At 45.9% G+C, this 18,381-nt stretch overlaps 1 protein-coding gene across 5 annotated transcripts in view; it reads right to left on the bottom strand.

Annotated features, from left to right (window-relative positions):
* NEK6 (NIMA related kinase 6) overlaps nucleotides 1-18,381 on the bottom strand; it is a 93,148-nt gene that overhangs the window by 19,676 nt on the left and 55,091 nt on the right. For all 5 annotated transcript variants that reach the window (XM_083486008.1, XM_083486010.1, XM_083486009.1 and 2 more), the window contains 2 exons: nucleotides 5,889-5,997; nucleotides 4,696-4,803 (listed from right to left, as the gene is read on the bottom strand). In XM_083486008.1, the coding sequence (XP_083342134.1) occupies nucleotides 4,696-4,803; nucleotides 5,889-5,997 (217 nt within the window). The remainder of the gene's footprint in view (nucleotides 1-4,695; nucleotides 4,804-5,888; nucleotides 5,998-18,381) is intronic.

The raw sequence follows: 18,381 nt of genomic DNA, 5'->3' as shown, positions 1-18,381 counted from the left end.
CTCCCTACTGTAAATCATCCGGTACTTTTAAAATTGTCCACAAAATAAGACTGTGTCAAAATATTTTAGTAAATTAATATTTTACAATTCATCTATTCTGGTAAACTATTAATATTTATTTTTTTCTTTAAAAAGACATTACCTCTTAACTGCTGTGACATGGCTGACTTGTACAGAACAAGCATAGTGAATTCTCTGTCAAGACTATTCAAAAGGTATTTTGCTGATTAGAAGACAGGAGCTCAGCTCAGTGGCTCGGGACCCACCGTGCAAGCAGGAAATCCCAGGTACAATTACCAGCACCTTCAGGTCAGGCTGAAAAAGACTCCTGCCTGCAGCCCAGGAGAACGGTTGCCAGTTAGCAATGACAAGACTGCGCTAGATGGAACAATCCCCTGACTTGGCATAAGACCGCTTCCTGTGTTCCTAAATACAGGACGAAAAAGCCTTGGTTCCTCCTGCCCTCAGCCCAAACGCTAATGGCACAAGGGAGGCTTCACTACACAGAACCACCACTCACACATGTGGGCTCCTGCACCGACAAAGAGGCCCCTTCAGTCTTCCTGTTCTAGCTAGGGCCCCGTCCACAGGACAAAGCTGGTCTGGCATGAGGAGCAACACCTTGATGTTCTCTTTGGACAGAAATAGAAACCTGAGGGGCATAAGTCTGGATCAGATCAATGTGTGTGTGCCCAATCCAGGGTCTTGCTTCCAGCACTGACTAGCCAGGTGCTTCTAGGAAGTCCACAAGCAGTCTGTGATGATGCTGTCCAGCCCTGCCCACGGGTTAATAATACTGAACAGATTCCATCTGCTGCCCATCAGCTATCAATAGCTGTGTATTACTTCCAGTATCAGACAGCCTGAATACCAGCTGCTGGGGAACACGAATGGGCGGGTGCCACGACCATTAGACCCTGCTTGCCGGCTTCCCATGGACATCTGGCTGACTGCCAGGAGAGCAAAATGCTGGACTAGGGAGGCCCTCAGTCTATGTTGTGTTACCAAGACTCTCTTTACCACAACATCATTTCCCCAATCCCACATCTCTGCAGTTTTCTACACCACCAATACAAAAGTTGTCCTCTAAGAGAGTAAATACACAAGACCAAATCCTGTAAGGTGTCTGTGGCATGAGAGCAGTTTCTGCCATTTGGGAAACAAGGCCATACATCAGGTTTCATCAAAACAAAGAAAGAATGCCATTATAGAAAAAAGACTATTTAAAAAATGCAGCTGTGGGCTGTGCCTCATATAGTAATTTCATAAAAGTGACAACTCATTGTATATTTCAACACTGGGTTGCAATGCTAACATAGTTACTTGTAAGCTATTCTAACAGCATCCCATGAAAATCCAGGTGCCCACCTGTGCAAGTCTGAATGTATAGTAATTAAATGTTCCTGGTACAGAATAAACACAGGCTGTCAGAAGAGTAGGCAACCAAATGTATGAAATCCTTAGTTTGGCAAGCTTCTATAGCTGGTCACTGTATTACATGGTCCCCATATCCCACAATTATTTCCCAGAAGAACTTGCAAGTCAAGTATCTCCCAGCAAACCGTTAAGTGTATTCACTGAACTACAGCTGAACTGGGCAATCCTGACATATGAAGGAGAACGTCTCACCTTCCAACAGCAAAAGGCAGATGGTCAAAGGGGGAGCATCTGCAGAACACTGCCTAGACTTTGCTAAGGATTTTCTAACTGCTTGCAATGAGCCAATGTCACAATTTTCCCAGTGAGACCGAGATGTTCCCTTCCCATGTTTGAATAAGGTTTGGGGTTTACTAGCATTAAGGACTCAACATGTGGAATGATGTGCACCTAAGTTTATTCTGCCAGCCTGCTGTCAGGTATTTATTTAAGTGGGCCTCACCCCTGTCTTGCTTTATGAATGCAGACTTGTGGTGAAGAAATAGGAGCCTCGAAATCCAGCCGTGTAATTTGTCGTGCAGAGCCGAGACATTCGCTTGTATCTGGCGAGGAGCGTATGGGCAAATCTTTCATTTTTCTTTCATTACCCCGGCATGTACTGTCACTTAATTTTTATGTATGCAATCCTTCCTGACAAATATGATCTGCTGCTGGGTAATTCGTTTGACGTTCATTCTGTTCCTTGCTCTAATTATGGCTTCCATTTCTGACATGGAGGCGTCTGTGCTGCCAGAGCCAGGAGTACACCTGTCAGACAAGTTGTGGTACTGCCTAATGCCCTTTTATGCCAGTCTGATGTTAGCAAATACAAAGGGAGGAAAAATAGGTGAATCTATTTGCATAAGCCCTGCACTCAATTCATGGGTCAGCAGCCTTAGATATTAGAGTTTAGGACGGTTGCCAGGGCAACACTGAAATGGGGGGGGGGGGAATTCCAGTATTGCAAGCAGAGTCGCTGTGCATATGCATTTCCTAATGTCTATCAAAATGTAGATTTCCAGATTAAACTAAACCCAAGGTTGTGCTACTGTGGAGCAAATAAAAATAGTAAAGTGAAGGAAGATGAGTTGAACTTCAAGGGGTTGTTTTGATTTTCAAATGAAACATTTCTCTGGCTGCAAAACAGACTTGCGCTTCGGTGCAAGACCAAACTCAGGATCCTTTGGCATTCCAGCACTCTAATTTTGCTGCCTGGAGACTGTTTCTCAAGAAGGGCAGCCTAGCCATTGCCAAGGAGGAAGAGAGAGGCTTCAGCAAGTGCTCTGTTAAAAGCACTGACACTGGTCTCCTGCCTTCCTCATGACTGCCTGGTCCAAAGTCTTAATTTCATTATTCTAAGCGTAGCAAGTGAGATAAAAGGATCCTATTTTTTACCACATCTAATGTGGTTGTCCTGAAAGGGAGAAATTCATTGGTGTGGCCCAGCCTGACCACACATATACCACTAAGACAGCATCCTTGCCATTTTCTATTGAATTCACAAGAGCACCCAGGCATACTTTCCATAGCAACCAAAGACCATACTTCTTCTCCCACAGTGCTGCAATGGCATGCAACCTTGCAATCTCAGAAACACATGTTCAATACAAGCAAGTTAGATAACGCAAATCAGTAAGGCCAAATGGACAGCTTGTGAATTAGATGTCAGGAACCAAAAGGGAAAGTGGACATCAATTGCACCTGTAAAAACCTTCAATACAAAACAGCTAGATGTTGATAATAAATGATACATTTATCATAAATAAATTTAAACATTTTTTTAAAAAATTATTTCTAATTGTATTATTTCATCACATATGTGCTTGCTAGCCTCAACTCCTTTGAGAGAAGGGATAGAATGTTTACTAACTAACTAATACAAAGTGTCAAGGAGTTTACATTTGCTGGTGTCAAATAAGGTCACACTGGAAGTCTGATCAATGCTGAAGGATATACAAAGTCCACATCATTCTACAAGTTTGGAGTGGATAAAAATAATGAAGAAACAAGAAAAATGGAATAAAAAGAGTCATAGAAGTTTCATCCTTCCTTGGTTTCATATGGTTACCTCAATATGTTCCTTCCCACAGTGGCACCTCGGTTTACAAATTCTTAAACTGAAACCCTTCTTAAAACTGAGGCGCGCTTTCCCTAATGAGGCCTCCCGCCACCGGTGCCCTTCCACCGTTCGGATTCTGTTCTTAGACCCAAGTAAAGTTTGCAAACTAAGACACTACTTCCGCTTTTGCGAAGTTTGTAAACCGACTGTTTCTTAAATCAAGGTACCACTGTAATGTCATCTCAAGTCATACTGCACCTCAGGTGAGTTTGCACTGGGAGCAAGTGACACAAGGATGAGACTATTCGGAGAGAATTTTCCCACAGGATACGTGGAAGCAGGTAACTGAAAACAGCAAATCCTTGATAGCCAATAAATTAAGTCTTCTAAAGTTATACAGTATGAACCAAATAGGTATCTGTGGCTTTATGAATAATGCACAAAAAAACTTTATATGAAGCAGTCCTAGCGCATGCAGAAGACTTGCTCAGACTCCTTTAACCATCTTGATCTTAAACTGTAGAAGAATGTCATGTAAACAAAGGAAGAGCCATCAGAGGCCACAGAAAGTTGTTAGGATCTGACCTACTGCTTGGCCACAGCAAATAGTCCTTTCCATGGTGTGTCTGAAAGTGGCTGCTATATTACTTGCATCACACCAGATAGTCAGAGGTCCGCCTGTGATTTCAGAATTCCCTTGTGAAGAACAATAGCAATTACACCAGCAACCATTCCACAATTCAGGAATAAGAATATATTTTTTTCTTTTTGAGCCTTCGTAGCAAATTATTCATTTACCTTCTAAATGGTGTTTCAGATCTCCAACAAAACAAAAAGCAAGGCACTCAAAGAAGAAGGTAATAAATATTGGCTGACGGGGGGTAATGTTGCAGAATAGCATATTGCACATCTTAGCTGATGATCATAAAACATATACCGTATTTTTTGCACCATAACACTCACTTTTTTCCTCCTAAAAAGTAAGGGAAAATGTCTGTGCGTGTTATGGAGGGAATGCCTACAGGTGGCATGCCTACGGATTTTCCTCCTCTAAAAACTACGTGCGTGTTATGGTCGGGTGCGTGTTATAGAGCGAAAAATACGGTAATTTAATCACTAATCGGTAAAAAACAGCAACTACCATGTGACCAAGAAATCTCTGACTGAGTCAGGTGAATTGGGCAACTGTCACTCAGGCACAATTTCATGAAGGATGTTACCTAAGGAATGTGCGGCAGTAGTTTTAGAGCTAAAGAAGCGGCCCAGTCCAAGATCTCCAAGTTTCACAACTCCAGTGGCTGTTATGAACACATTGGCTGGCTTTATGTCTGGAAGACAGAAGAGAGAAAGTAAGTCAAAACAAGAGGGCTTTTTGGGGCTCCATCACAGCCCACAATCTCCTCCCCAAGGATGAATGACTAGGTATGCATGTACAGAACTTTGAAAACTGAATTTCCTAAGCCACAGTATTGATGCTTTCCCAGTCTATTTTACACACCAGGAGAAAGGAAATTTGTGGGGAAGGATAAACATATTTTCCCACAACAAATGAAAATTGAGTCTGGCTTAAAACACTGCAAAAGCATAAAGCGCCGTTATGCTCTTGAAGGGTAGTTTTATTTTTTAAGAATTTTGAACATTTGGAGGAAAATAGCAATAAAAATAAGAATGCACCTGGACAAAATACTAAAATTAGCAACAATATTTTCTCTTTCCAGGTTACAATTGCTTGCATTCAGATTGGAATGAGTTCCTAGGAAGACCACTGCAGCCTCATAATTATAGAAATATTAGTATGGTATTTGGTGAGGGTGTTGTCATAGCCAGGACGGACTGATGGGACTCCCTAGTGCTGCTTTCTCATCTGTAAAATAGAGAAAGAAACAACAGCCTCTTGGGCCTGCAGTGGGATGAAAGGATAATCCTCATGAACTCGGTGACAAAGAAAAAGAATTTGGAAGAGCAGGACAAGAGCTGTTGTTGCTACACTGCAAGGAAAACCAATCTGAGGACAGCATCAGGACAAGCCACTGTTGTTACACATTTGTGTTTTCCCGAAGCATCTCTCTTTCAGAACACTGGCTATGCATTCAAAAAGGGGAAAGAGCTTGGCTTAGCATTCCCTGCGCCCACTGGTCCTGGCATTGTGCTTCCGATGCTGTTCTAAATAGATGCTGTGACACTTCTACAGAATTTCCGTTGTGGCAACTGGAGGCACCTCGTCTCCATAATCCTGCTGATCAGCTCAGACTGAACGCTTTGCAATCAGGCACAAGGAGAAATCCATCTTGCAAGCTCCACTGTCTCTAAGCATGCAATGGCTGAACATCAGCATAATTGTTTTTGAATGTAGGCGCTTACTAATTGGAACATTATACTATTATTCAGCGAAAAGAGAGTGAATTAATGTTACCTCTGTGCATCACCCTGCGGGAGTGCATGTGTTCAACTGCACTGCACAACTGCACAAAATATTTCCAAACCGTCCTTTCTGGGATTAGCCGCTTCTGCTTTTTAAAATACTGTGAAGGGAAAACAAACAAAAAGATGAACAAGACAGCACTGAATCTCAATCTCCCTCTCTCTCCCTCCCTCAGTCATGGCTAATGTGTTCATCAGCTGCCACCTTACTGTTGTCCTCAAGACCATCAGGCAAAGTAGTTCAGCCTCTGCTTCCCATTTAACTCCTTGCCTATGTATAGAAACTTCAATGCAATTCACTAATTAACAGCATTATGAAAAATATGCTTAAATAGGTTTGACATTTTTGAATGGACACCAATTATAATCAGCATTAATCTCGTTAATTACCTTGCAGAACATATTTAATGCCTCAAAACAACAAATGTCTGGAGTGCTTTGCCTTAAGAAACAAAAGGATTTGTTAGGGGTGTGTTGTTGTTGTTTTATTTTTATTTTTAAACCCAGCATCTTGAAGATGTTCATCAGAAGCATCATTATAAAAGAATTCTCCCTTTAGTAAACAAGCTACTGAATGCTCCTCTAATATCAGATATGGAAGCACTTTTGCAGCAGTTTGCACATGGATAAAACGCCCCAGAAAGTTGGGATGCCCAAAAACAGACAAGATGCCAGATTACATTAGTTGCTATTCCTGTATTGCAAGGGGGTCAGGCTTGATGACCCTTGGGATCCCTTCTAATTCTAGAATTTTGTGATTCCATACTTGTAGCATACTACTGATCGAAACAAATGGACTGCAGTAACTAAGGCTGTGAGTGTTCATAAAATGATGCCTTACAATGCTGTGGCTGAGGACTGCAATACCTCTAGGACGACCTCTCCCCATATGATCCTACCCAGATCCTGTGGTCATCATCTGAGGCCCTTCTTCATGTCCCCTCAACAAGGGGTCCAGAGGATGGCAACACGAGGAAAGACCTTTTCTGAGGAGGCTTCCCATTTGCAGAATACTCTCCCCAAGGAGGCTTGCCTGGCATCTTCTCTGCTTACCGTATTTTTCGCTCAATAAGACACACTTTTCTTATAGTGGAAGGGGCTCCATTTCTCCTGCCGCTTCACTGAAGGGGCGCTGTGCAGAGAGCGAGAGAATTTTTTTTTTCTTGTTCTCCTCCTCTAAAACTAGGTGCGTCTTATGGTCGGGTGCGTCTTATAGCGCGAAAAATACAGTATTTTTAGGCACCAGGCTAAACATTCCTCTTATAAAAGGTTAAAAGGTAAAGGATCCCTGGACAGTAAAGTCCAGTCAATGGCAACTATGGGGTTGCGGCACTCACTTATACCTCCCAGGCCTTTGGCTAATACACAATCTGTAGCCTTTAAAACTTGTTTTTGTTTGTTACTATGCTATGCATTTTTGTGTCTTTATATTGTAAACTGACCGGATGAAGGTGGTATAGAAATTAAACAGACAGGCAGACAGATATCAACGTGGTATTTCAAGAAATCCCAAATTCTGCACTCTGAGTTTTGTATTTATATACTGCCTAATTTATACAGCATTCTCTCTTGAATGTTTGTTTTCCTATGGAATTGGAACTCTGAACATGATCAGAGTGGCAGAAGGTACGAAGGCAAGACTCTGAACCTACTCCCCCTTCCACCCACTGAACTCCAAAGACTTCCACCACTGCCAAATATTTCCTTAATACATGTATAACAGAAATCAACTTTGAAAATCAGACTTTCAAGGTACTACACCAGGACCAACCTTGCACAGTGTAAGCATCCTCAGAATTAATTATCAACTTCTGCCACCGTTTCAGCAGAAAGCAAAATACTGTATTTTCTGAGCAGAAAAATAAACATGATAGACCAGAAACTCATGCAGGGGTTACATTCTGGAGGTCAGTGCAAAAGGCAAAAAACATAAAGTCAGGACCCCCCCCCCCCCGGAACTGTGGCCCCCACGTGACAAATCGTACCCTACCAAGCTCTGGGAAAGTCATGTGAGGCCACTGGAAGGCTGTGGGTGACACAAGATCTCCTGGGGCCTTTATGAGATCTTGTGAGATCTTAGATGGCCCCTTCCATCTGTTTCCCCCGTTCTCCATTTATTTATTTATTTCCCCACCACCCACGCAAAGCAGCAATTGCGAAAGTAAACTACGTGTAAGCTGTGGGTCTACTGTACAGCCTTTGTTTGCAAGAATCACACACCTTTAAGCCAATGTCCTTGCTGGAATGAAGCTTAAATGGTCATTCAGTCCACCTAAACCAATGCAACTGAAGACTTTGGTTGCACCTAGTGATACATCTTTTAGACCATGTTTCCGTTGTGCTCTCCTTCTCTGGACAGATCTGGAACTGCATCTGTTTGGAGTAGTACTGTAGGCCCCACCCACACACCCACCTCCACTTGACACCTATGTTAGTTTTAGGCCACAACACAATCTTTACCATTTTCTCTCTGAGGATTACAATGAAAAAGGGAGGAATTTATAAACATTCTACGATGCACACTCTCACCAGAGATCCTTAACTACCGTATTTTTCGCCCCATAAGACGCACCGGCCCATAAGACGCACCTAGATTTTAGGGGGGGAAATAAAGGGAAAAAAAATTATTTCCCCCCCAGGTGCGCTGCGCTAATCCAGAAGCTTGGGGCAAGCTGAGGTCAGCGCGCCCCAAGCTTCTGCATGCCGGCAAGCAGTCCGCTGCCGCCCCAAGCCTCCCGCACCCGGCAGGAGGTCCCGCCGGGTGCGCAAGGCTTGGGGCGGCAGCGGACTGCTTGCGCGCACCTAGAAGCTTGGGGCGTGCTGAGCTCAGCACGCCCCAAGCTTCTGCATGCCGGCAAGCAGTCCGCTGCCGCCCCAAGCCTCCCGCACCCGGCAGGAGGTCCCGCTGGGTGCGCAAGGCTTGGGGCGGCAGCGGACTGCTTGCGCGCACCTAGAAGCTTGGGGCGTGCTGAGCTCAGCACGCCCCAAGCTTCTGCATGCCGGCAAGCAGTCCGCTGCCGCCCCAAGCCTCCCGCACCCGGCAGGAGGTCCCGCTGGGTGCGCAAGGCTTGGGGCGGCAGCGGACTGCTTCCGCGCACCTAGAAGCTTGGGGCGTGCTGAGCTCAGCACGCCCCAAGCTTCTGCATGCCGGCAAGCAGTCCGCTGCTGCCCCAAGCCTCCCGCACCCGGCAGGAGGTCCCGCTGGGTGCGCAAGGCTTGGGGCGGCAGCGGACTGCTTGCGCGCACCTAGAAGCTTGGGGCGTGCTGAGCTCAGCACGCCCCAAGCTTCTGCATGCCGGCAAGCAGTCCGCTGCCGCCCCAAGCCTCCCGCACCCGGCAGGAGGTCCCGCCGGGTGCGCGAGGCTTGGGGCGGCAGCGGACTGCTTGCGCGCACCGAGAAGCTTGGGGCCAGCTGAGCTCAGCCCGCCCCATGCTTCTAGGTGCGCGCAAGCAGTCCGCTGCCGCCCCAAGCCTCGCGCACCCAGCGGGACCTCCTGCCGGGTGCGGGAGGCTTGGGGCGGCAGCGGACTGCTTGCGCGCACCGAGAAGCTTGGGGCCAGCTGAGCTCAGCCCGCCCCAAGCTTCTAGGTGCGCGCAAGCAGTCCGCTGCCGCCCCAAGCCTCGCGCACCCAGCGGGACCTCCTGCCGGGTGCGGGAGGCTTGGGGCGGCAGCGGACTGCTTGCGCGCACCGAGAAGCTTGGGGCCAGCTGAGCTCAGCCCGCCCCAAGCTTCTAGGTGCGCGCAAGCAGTCCGCTGCCGCCCCAAGCCTCGCGCACCCAGCGGGACCTCCTGCCGGGTGCGGGAGGCTTGGGGCGGCAGCGGACTGCTTGCGCGCACCGAGAAGCTTGGGGCCAGCTGAGCTCAGCCCGCCCCAAGCTTCTAGGTGCGCGCAAGCAGTCCGCTGCCGCCCCAAGCCTCGCGCACCCAGCGGGACCTCCTGCCGGGTGCGCGAGGCTTGCAGACACTCGCCCGAAGCAGGGGGAGCCCTCCAGAGGGCTCCCCGTGCTTCGGGCGACAGGCTGCCGCCCCAAGCCTCGCGCACCCGGTGGGACCTCCTGCCGGGCGCGCGAGGCTTGCAGGCATTCGCCCCATAAGACGCACCCCGATTTCCCCTTCATTTTTGGAGGGGAAAAAGTGCGTCTTATGGGGCGAAAAATACGGTAATCTTACGGCTTCTATGCCACACTGCAGCCACACCTGAGGCTCAGCTGTCTTGAACACAGACTATTCCACACTGGAGCATTAAAGAGTATGTGAATGAGAAAGTCCTGTGACTCCTTGCAGGCATTTCAGACTGAAGTTCTGTGAGATGCAACTTCCGGTTTGATCACATCCCGAAGCAGGTCATGTGTTTGAGCTCTCTGGAGATGAGCACAATCGCTCAAGAGGGTGTCTTGAGCCCACAAAGAAAGCAGCAGCAGCAGCGTGAAAAGTGGACCCTTGATTCCGTTCGCGGAAGCAAAAGGGAAAAGCCCCCCCCCCCCCCCCAGTGAGAAGCCTCAAAACCTGAGTGGCAATAGCAGTAAAACTTTCCAGAAAATAAGGAACTAAATAACACTGATTAGCATCAAGGCAATGAAGCTATTACTACTATAAACTTAAGAAATAACTGCGAGAGGACAATTAAATAGCAATATTAGGAATGTCATCAATATTTTGGAATACCTGGAGGATATAAGTGATAAACCAGCAGTACTCATGTTAGTAGACGCTGAAAAGGCATTTGACAACATCTCCTGGGATTTTATGAAGACACAAATTAAACACATGGGCCTAGGAGAGACCTTTGGCAGAGGAATAGAGGCAATCCACAAAGGATTTATGAATCACATGATTAGGAAATCGCTTTACACGGTGTGGGCCAAATATAAGGACCTACTAGAACCAAAGACACCGTGGTGGCTGTCCCTGACAGAGGCATTCTCAGTTAAGAAAAAAACCATGAGAAGAAATTGGGCTACTTACAAAGACTTATTGGGAGAAAAAGAAAACACATTAAGATTAAAGAAATTTGAAGAAATTAGGACACATTTGACTGATTGGCTGCAGCATTTCCAACTAAATGAAACATTTCAAAAGGACAGACAAAAAGGCTTCTCCACAGAAATTTCAAGGCTGGAGAAAGACTTAATAAACACACACACAAAAAGACCCCGCTCTCCAATATGTATAGACTCCTTCTTGACTGGGAGGTCAAGAAGGAAGAAGTTAAATCTGTTATGGTGCAGTGGGCTAGGGACTTTGGATACAATATCCAAATGGAAACATGGGAGAGGTTGTAGAGGGAGGATGTAAAACTCACTGCTTGTTACAATTTGAAAGAGAACTGCATGAAGATGCTCTACAGGTGGTACTTAACACCTGTCAAACTCGCTAAAATGTATAAATCTAGATCAAACATCTGTTGGAGATGTGGGGAGGCGCAACGCACCATGATCCACGTGGTGGAATTGCAACAAAATTAGGGATTTTGGGGAAATAATTTACAATGAACTTAAAAAAAATGTTTAAATGCTCGTTCCCAAAGAAGCCTGAAGCCTTCCTACTAGGCATAATGAACAATGAAATTCCAAAAAGGCTAAGGAAAATCTTCAAGTACATGACAGTAGTGGCTAGAATTTTGATTGTGAAAGTATGGAAAGGGGACTCTGCCCCCACAAAATTAGACCGGCTAAGCAAAATGTTAGAATACGCTGAACTAGCCGGACTAACAGCAAGATTCTGAGACCGCACCAATCAACTATTTAATAGAGAGTGGAATGTATATAGAGAATATTTAAAAAAATATTGTAACAACATAAATTTGGTGGCAGATTTGGACAGATTGAATTAGGAGATAGTTACATAGACAAAATGAAAGAGTACAGTGGTACCTCAGATTACAGACGCTTCAGGTTACAGACTCCGCTAACCCAGAAATAGTACCTCGGGTTAAGAACTTTGCCTCGGGATGAGAACAGAAAGCGTGCTCTGGCGGCGCGGCAGCAGCAGGAGGCCCCATTAGCTAAAGTGGTGCTTCAGGTTAAGAACAGACCTCCGGAACGAATTAAGTACTTAACCCGAGGTACCACTGTATTTCGGAGAGTGGGGAGACAGGAAGTCATACTAGAATTAGTGAAGAATTAACTCAATTTTGGATGTAAGAAGTGCAAACTCTTTTTCAGACTGCATTTTGTTGAAAATAGCACTACATTTTTAATACACTTTTTCTTTGTTGTGCTATGTTTTTGCTTTTAAAACTAATAAAGCATAAAAATAAAAATAAAGTTCTGTGAGACGCTGAAGAGGAGCGCAGGGCTGAAGTGTTATTTACTTGATAATACTTCTTTCTTGTTGAAGTATTTAGGGGAGGAGACACTAGGCCACAATCAGCAACCTTCTTAAATGCCATGTCCAATAAGATTTCCCTGACATTTCACAGAAAGCCAAAAATTCTCCAGTGAGTTGTACTGCTAGCAACCCTCAGTTACATCAGCTTCATAATGCCTCATAAATAATGTAGGCAACAGGGGCAAAGAGGGAGCCTGAGGGGTGGGGGGAGGGTGTTTGGGTGTGCTTTAAACCACTCCTCACCTTCTAAGCATTGTTGCAGCTATCCTACTATTTCTCTGAAAGGACAGGGAAGTGACTTTATTTCCCAACAATTCTGTCTCAATACAGTGGACCCTCGGATTACGTACCTCTCTGGATACGTAATTTTCGGGTTGCAAAAGTAGCGAACCTGGAAGTATTTTTCCAGGTTTCGCCGCTAACACATGCACAGAAGCGCTCTATTGCGCTGCACGTGTGCGCAGAAGCCGCGCCTCTGGTTATGGATTTTTCAGGGTGTGCACAGACCCCTGGAACGAATTAAATCCGTATCCAGAGGGTCCACTGTACTTGGATTTGGTTTAATAACCAAACATAACAGCTGAAAGGGTGAGCACAGAAACGCACACGCCGCGGAGTAGTTACACACCAGAGAGCTGTGGTCCATTTTACTCCCACAACATTTGTTTCCATGTGTTCAGACACCCACCTCCTCTTCAAACATGAAAGTATTCACCAGATTGAAACTCGCAGTGGACACACAGGAAGTATGCAAACCATGAAGGGCTGTAAAGCCACGTACAGTGGGTGCTTGGGTTGCGAACGTGATCCATGCGGGATGCACGTTTGCAACCCACAGCATTCGCAACCTGCAGCGGCGCGTCTGCGCACGCGCGCGTTGCAATTCGGCATTTCAGCTCAAAGCGTGATTTAGTGCTTCTGCACCTGTGCGACTGCCAAAACCCAGAAGTAACCCATTCCGGTACTTCTGGGTTTCAGTGGGTGCGTAACCCCAAAAAATGCTACCTGAAGCGGCTGTAACCCGAGGTATGACTGTACTTACTGAGAGTCATTTGGTGTAGTGGTTAGAAGACTGGACTTGAACATGGAAGACCAGGTTTCAAATCCCCACTTGGCTATGAAGCTGACTGGGTGAACCTGGTACAGTGGTACCTCGGGTTACAGACGCTTCAGGTCACAGACTCCACTAACCCGGAAGTAGTACCTCGGGTTAAGAACTTTGCTTCAGGATGAGAAAAGTAAATCGTGCTCTGGCGGCGCGGCAGCAGCAGGAGGCCCCATTAGCTAAAGTGGCGCTTCAGGTTAAAAACAGTTTCAGGTTAAGTACGGACCTCCGGAACGAATTAAGTACTTAACCCAAGGAAACACTGTACAGTCATTCACTCTCAGTCTAACCTACCTCGCAGGGTTGTTGTGAGGAGAAAATGGAGATGAGGTGAAATATGCACACCACCTTGAGCTCCATGAAGGAAAGGAAATAATCAATAACCCAGAATCACGACAGCAGACAGAGCTCACGTCCCGCTGATAATAATGAAGAGCCCATTGTGCTACTTTCCACATTAAGCTCTCTTTTCTTATTATCCTTGCCCATGTTAAAATTCTTTTACACATATTCATGTTCTGTGAACTGTTCACTCTAATCCCTCCCTGACAGTGTGTCCTGAAATTATGAGCAGACAAATATTAGACCAGTGTGGTGTACTGATTAGAAGGGCCAGAGTGTTGGACCAGGGTTCAAATCCCAATTCAGCCATGAAGCTCCCTGGGTGACCTTGGGCCAATCACTGTCCCTCAGCCAAGCCCACTTCACAGGGTATTGGTGAGGACTAAACGGGAATGAGAGAACCATGTACATCACTTTGAACTTAAGAGGAAAAGGTGGTATATAAAGAAATAAATTTCAGAAATGTAAAGGTAAGAAGCCCAAGTCCGAAATAAGCCATTGCCTGCCTGTTAGAATTCCTGGTCTATGATTGCAGTCATGGGATTGTTGTCTATCACATGATAGTGTATGTTTTGACTCCACAGAATGGGAAGTGACAGAGACAGGATGTTTGTGTTCCTATGTTCCATGAAGTGGACCTTTTTCCTTTTTCTCTTTGCTGTCTGATGCTAGAGAGAGAGGGAGCCATGGTGCAGTGCTCTGTGTGTGTTTATATGTAAATAAAGTAGATTAGCCAAAATACTGAGTTGCTGAGGTCTGTCACGCAAGTTGTGCAAACTCTGCGGATCCCTAGGTGTGCCGGTGGCTGTTGGCATCGGTCACTGTGATGTTCGGGCTGAGGAAAGCTTTTGAAGTTCCCGAACGATCGGCCAGGAGGGAGGGAACATGCTAGTCGGGCATGTGTTTCTCCCAGGGTCCTACTCAAGTGTAGGCTGAACTCCTGACAGTAAACACAGCACTGCCCCAAAGAAAAGAGAATGCTTCCATGCAAAGCGCTGACTTGGCCACACCAAGAGTTCTTTTAGATCACATCGTCTCAGAATCTTGGAACAGATTATATGAAGAAAACATTGTGCTAACATGAACCTTGGGACTTGCTCGGGTCACCGAAAGCCAACTCAAAACAGAGATGTTGTACTGCACTGCAAGGGCAGGGCTCTTAAGTCTGCAGGGAAGACCAGCAGAACAGCAAAATAATCAATACATGCCTCACTCGGATCAGAGCCTTGAGAAATTCTCTATAAATTCTCACAGAATCAGACATTCTAAACCCAAGTGGTATCTAAGAGCCTGGTCTTATACCCTTGATGAATGGCTGAGACCCTACCTGCCCTCAGACTGTCTCGCCAGAGTGGTGCATGCTCTAGTTATCTCCCGCTTGGACTAATTGCAATGCGCTCTATGTGGGGCTACCTTTGAAGATGACGCGGAAACTACAACTAATCCAGAATGAAGCGGCTAGACTGGTGACTGGGAGTGGCCGCCGAAACCACATAACACCAGTCTTGAAAGACCTGTATTGGCCCCCAGTACATTTCCGAGCAGAATTCAAAGTATCGGTGTTGACCTTGAAAGCCCTAAACGACCTTGGTCCAGGATACCTGAGGGAGTATCATTTTGCCCCCCCCCCCCATCATTTTGCCCAGACACTGAGGTCCAGCGCCGAGGGCCTTCTGGCAGTTCCTTCCCTGCGAGAAGCCAGGTTACAGGGAACCAGGCAGAGGGCCTTCTCGATAGTGGCACCCACCCTGTAGAAGGCACTCCCACCAGATGTCAAAGCGAACAACTACCAGACTTTTAGAAGACATCTGAAGGCAGCCCTGTTTAGGGAAGCTTTTCATGTTTGATGCATTACTGTATTTTAATACTTTGTTGGGAGCTGCCCAGAGTGGCTGGGGAAGCCCAGCCGGATAGGCAGGGTATAAATAAATTATTATTATTATTATTATTATTATTATTATTATTATTATTATTAGCAACAGGAACGACAGGAGGGCGCCCAGGAGTTAATGAAGTGGGGGGCAGAGGGGATGGGCCACCCCAGATGCCACTCTTTGCTGGTTGATAAGATGGCCCCTGCCTCCCCCAGCGGTAGATCGGCTGAATGCGCACGCAGCCCATACGGGCACAGTTCGCGTGGTGTCCATATGGGCTGCCGCTCTCGTGCACCATCCATACAGACTTCCATACAGGCTTCCTCTTGCACAGCGACTGTATGGGCTGGTGCACATACTCACTCCATATGGGATGCCACACATGCGCAGTCTGTACGGGATGCCACTGGCGCAGCAACCTGTACAGTCGTCGTGCAAGTGACAGCCCATACGGACTCCGTACAAGTGGCAGCCTATACGGCTGCCACGTGCAAACAGCAGCCTGTACGGAGTGCGCATGTGCGGCATCCTGTACAGACTGTGCATGTGCAGCATCCCATATGGTTGCCGCACATTATTATTATTATATTAGTGGAACTGACCTGGCTTTGCCCAAGCGTGGTTATAAAAATATAAGCTGGAAAGGCCCTCTATAACAAACTAGCCATCAGGACAGATGATGAGGTTATTATTGCTGAAGAGCAAGCGGGATTTAGGCAAGGCAGACCCACCCTAGATCATTGCTTTGTCCTAGCACATCTCAGAGACAAGTATGCTAAGAAACCACATGGTGTGCTTTACGCAGCCTTCATCAATTTGAAAGCTGTATCATGCCCCTAAATTGGCCACAAAACCCATCTTAATTCGATTATATGCAGATGATGCGATTCTTCTATCCCAAACAAAAGTAGGCCTAAAAAGACCTATGAGAACATTTTCAGGATACTGCCAGAGAGAATAGCTGACCGTGAATTACAAGAAAACCAAAGCCATGGTTTTCTCAAGAAACTATAGATGGCGCAAGGACAACCAGCCAATTGAACAGGTCAAAGTTTTCAAATATCTTGGCCTTATTTCCCAGTCTACAGAGTCATGGGGAGCACACCAGAAATTTGCAAAAGAAAAAGCATTCGAAAGCACCAAAATTCTGACATGCTTCTTCTACACAAAAGGTGGTAAACATATACCATCGGTCCTGAAAGTGTTCCAAGCTAAACCCCTAGCACAGTTATTGTACGAGGCTCAGATTTGGACAGGCACTTCCCTTGGATCTACGGAAGCTGTGCAATCAAAGTTCTTAAGGCAAATTTTCCCTGTACCACCCTGTGTCCCAAACTCCTCATTGCAGCTAGAGGCTAATCTTCCCTCGGTAGAATTATGGATCTGGCATAGGACACTTAACTATTGGCTTTGCCTAAACTCAAATCCCCCCGGTCTAATATCCCTAGTGCTGTAAGATTGTCACAAGAGCCCCTGGACTAAAACTGTCTATCAAAGACTTCACTCTTGTGGGTTATCACCACAACAGCTACTCACTTTGGGTTTTAGTAAAGCAAACAGTCTAACTTGTCAGCGCCTAAATGATATTGAGCGTCAGAACTTGGCCACAATAAGGAAATTTTGCCCACAGTATGATTATTTTCCACCTTCCCATTTTGACTCTCTGGCACCCTATCTGCATAACCTAGCAATTCTAAAATATAGACGTGCTTTTACTCTCGTAAGATTGAATGTCTTTCCCTTGGCTGTACTGAAGGGATGATTCCAACAGATTCCACATGAAAAACGCTTATGTGGAAATGGCAGTACTGTGGAGATGGCATCCCTGTGGAGCTGGCAGTACTGAATCGCTGGTGCATGCCCTTCTGGCTTGCACTCTTTATAAAGACTTGAGGGATGAGGTTATCACCCCTCTTTTATTGTCCATTCCAGGTCACCCAGCCACAGCCACACTGCCCTTTCTCTTGGCAGATCGAGATGAGCAGGTGACAGCAAAGGTGGCAAGGCTTTTAGCTGGGGCAATCAGAATAAGATCCACTATTTGACTATTGATTCAAAACCCAAAAATGTATTTTATATAATTGACTTTTTACTTCTATTCTTTGTATATCGTATTGTTGTTTTATTGCTCTGGCTAATGCAAATAAAGATTCATTCATTCAATATAGGCTGGGGTTTTCTTGGCATGTGGTGAGCTTTCTAAAACAATCATTTATGATAATCTCAGATCAGTGGTGGCAAAACGGGGGAAAATATGAGCGGCTACATCTGTTCTCACAGGGAATGCCTGTCTCCAGATTAACATGTAAGAAACGATTGAAAACCAGGTGACAGCAGCTGAGCTGAAGCAGGTTCCACCACACAAGGATTCCTGAGAACAGCACAGGGAAAGAAACACCCCCCCCAGCCTAAGAATTAGAAGTGCCTATCAACTGAATATCAGTACAGAAAAAGTTACGTGGTCAAAGAGGGTAACTGCCTTTCACAGTTTAATGGCTCCCAATTTGTTACTAGGCCAAGTCCAAGGTTTTACTATGGCTATATAAAGCCCATGGTGCTCGGAACCAGTTTTGCTTGAGAAAGCACCTTGCCCCATATTTGCTTATTTGACTGTTTCAAGCTGCAGAACTTGCCCTCTTCTAAGTGCCACTTAATCTTCATTCATTTGCAAGGAGCCAATATTTTGACATGGCAGCGCCTGTGCCTTAGAACTCTCTGCCAATAGACAGGAGGCAGACACTTTTGCTGTAACATTTCAGAAACCTGCTGGTCACCTTTTTTTTTATCTCAGGCAGGAAGGTAAAACAGTGTTTCCGTGTGCTCCGGTTTCCAT

Source organism: Podarcis liolepis, assembly GCF_965112155.1.
Source record: "Podarcis liolepis genome assembly, chromosome: Z".
Classification (NCBI taxonomy): Eukaryota; Metazoa; Chordata; class Lepidosauria; order Squamata; family Lacertidae; genus Podarcis; species Podarcis liolepis.
The sequence above is the reverse complement of the archived record's forward strand: the minus strand, read 5'-3'. Positions and strand labels throughout refer to the sequence as shown.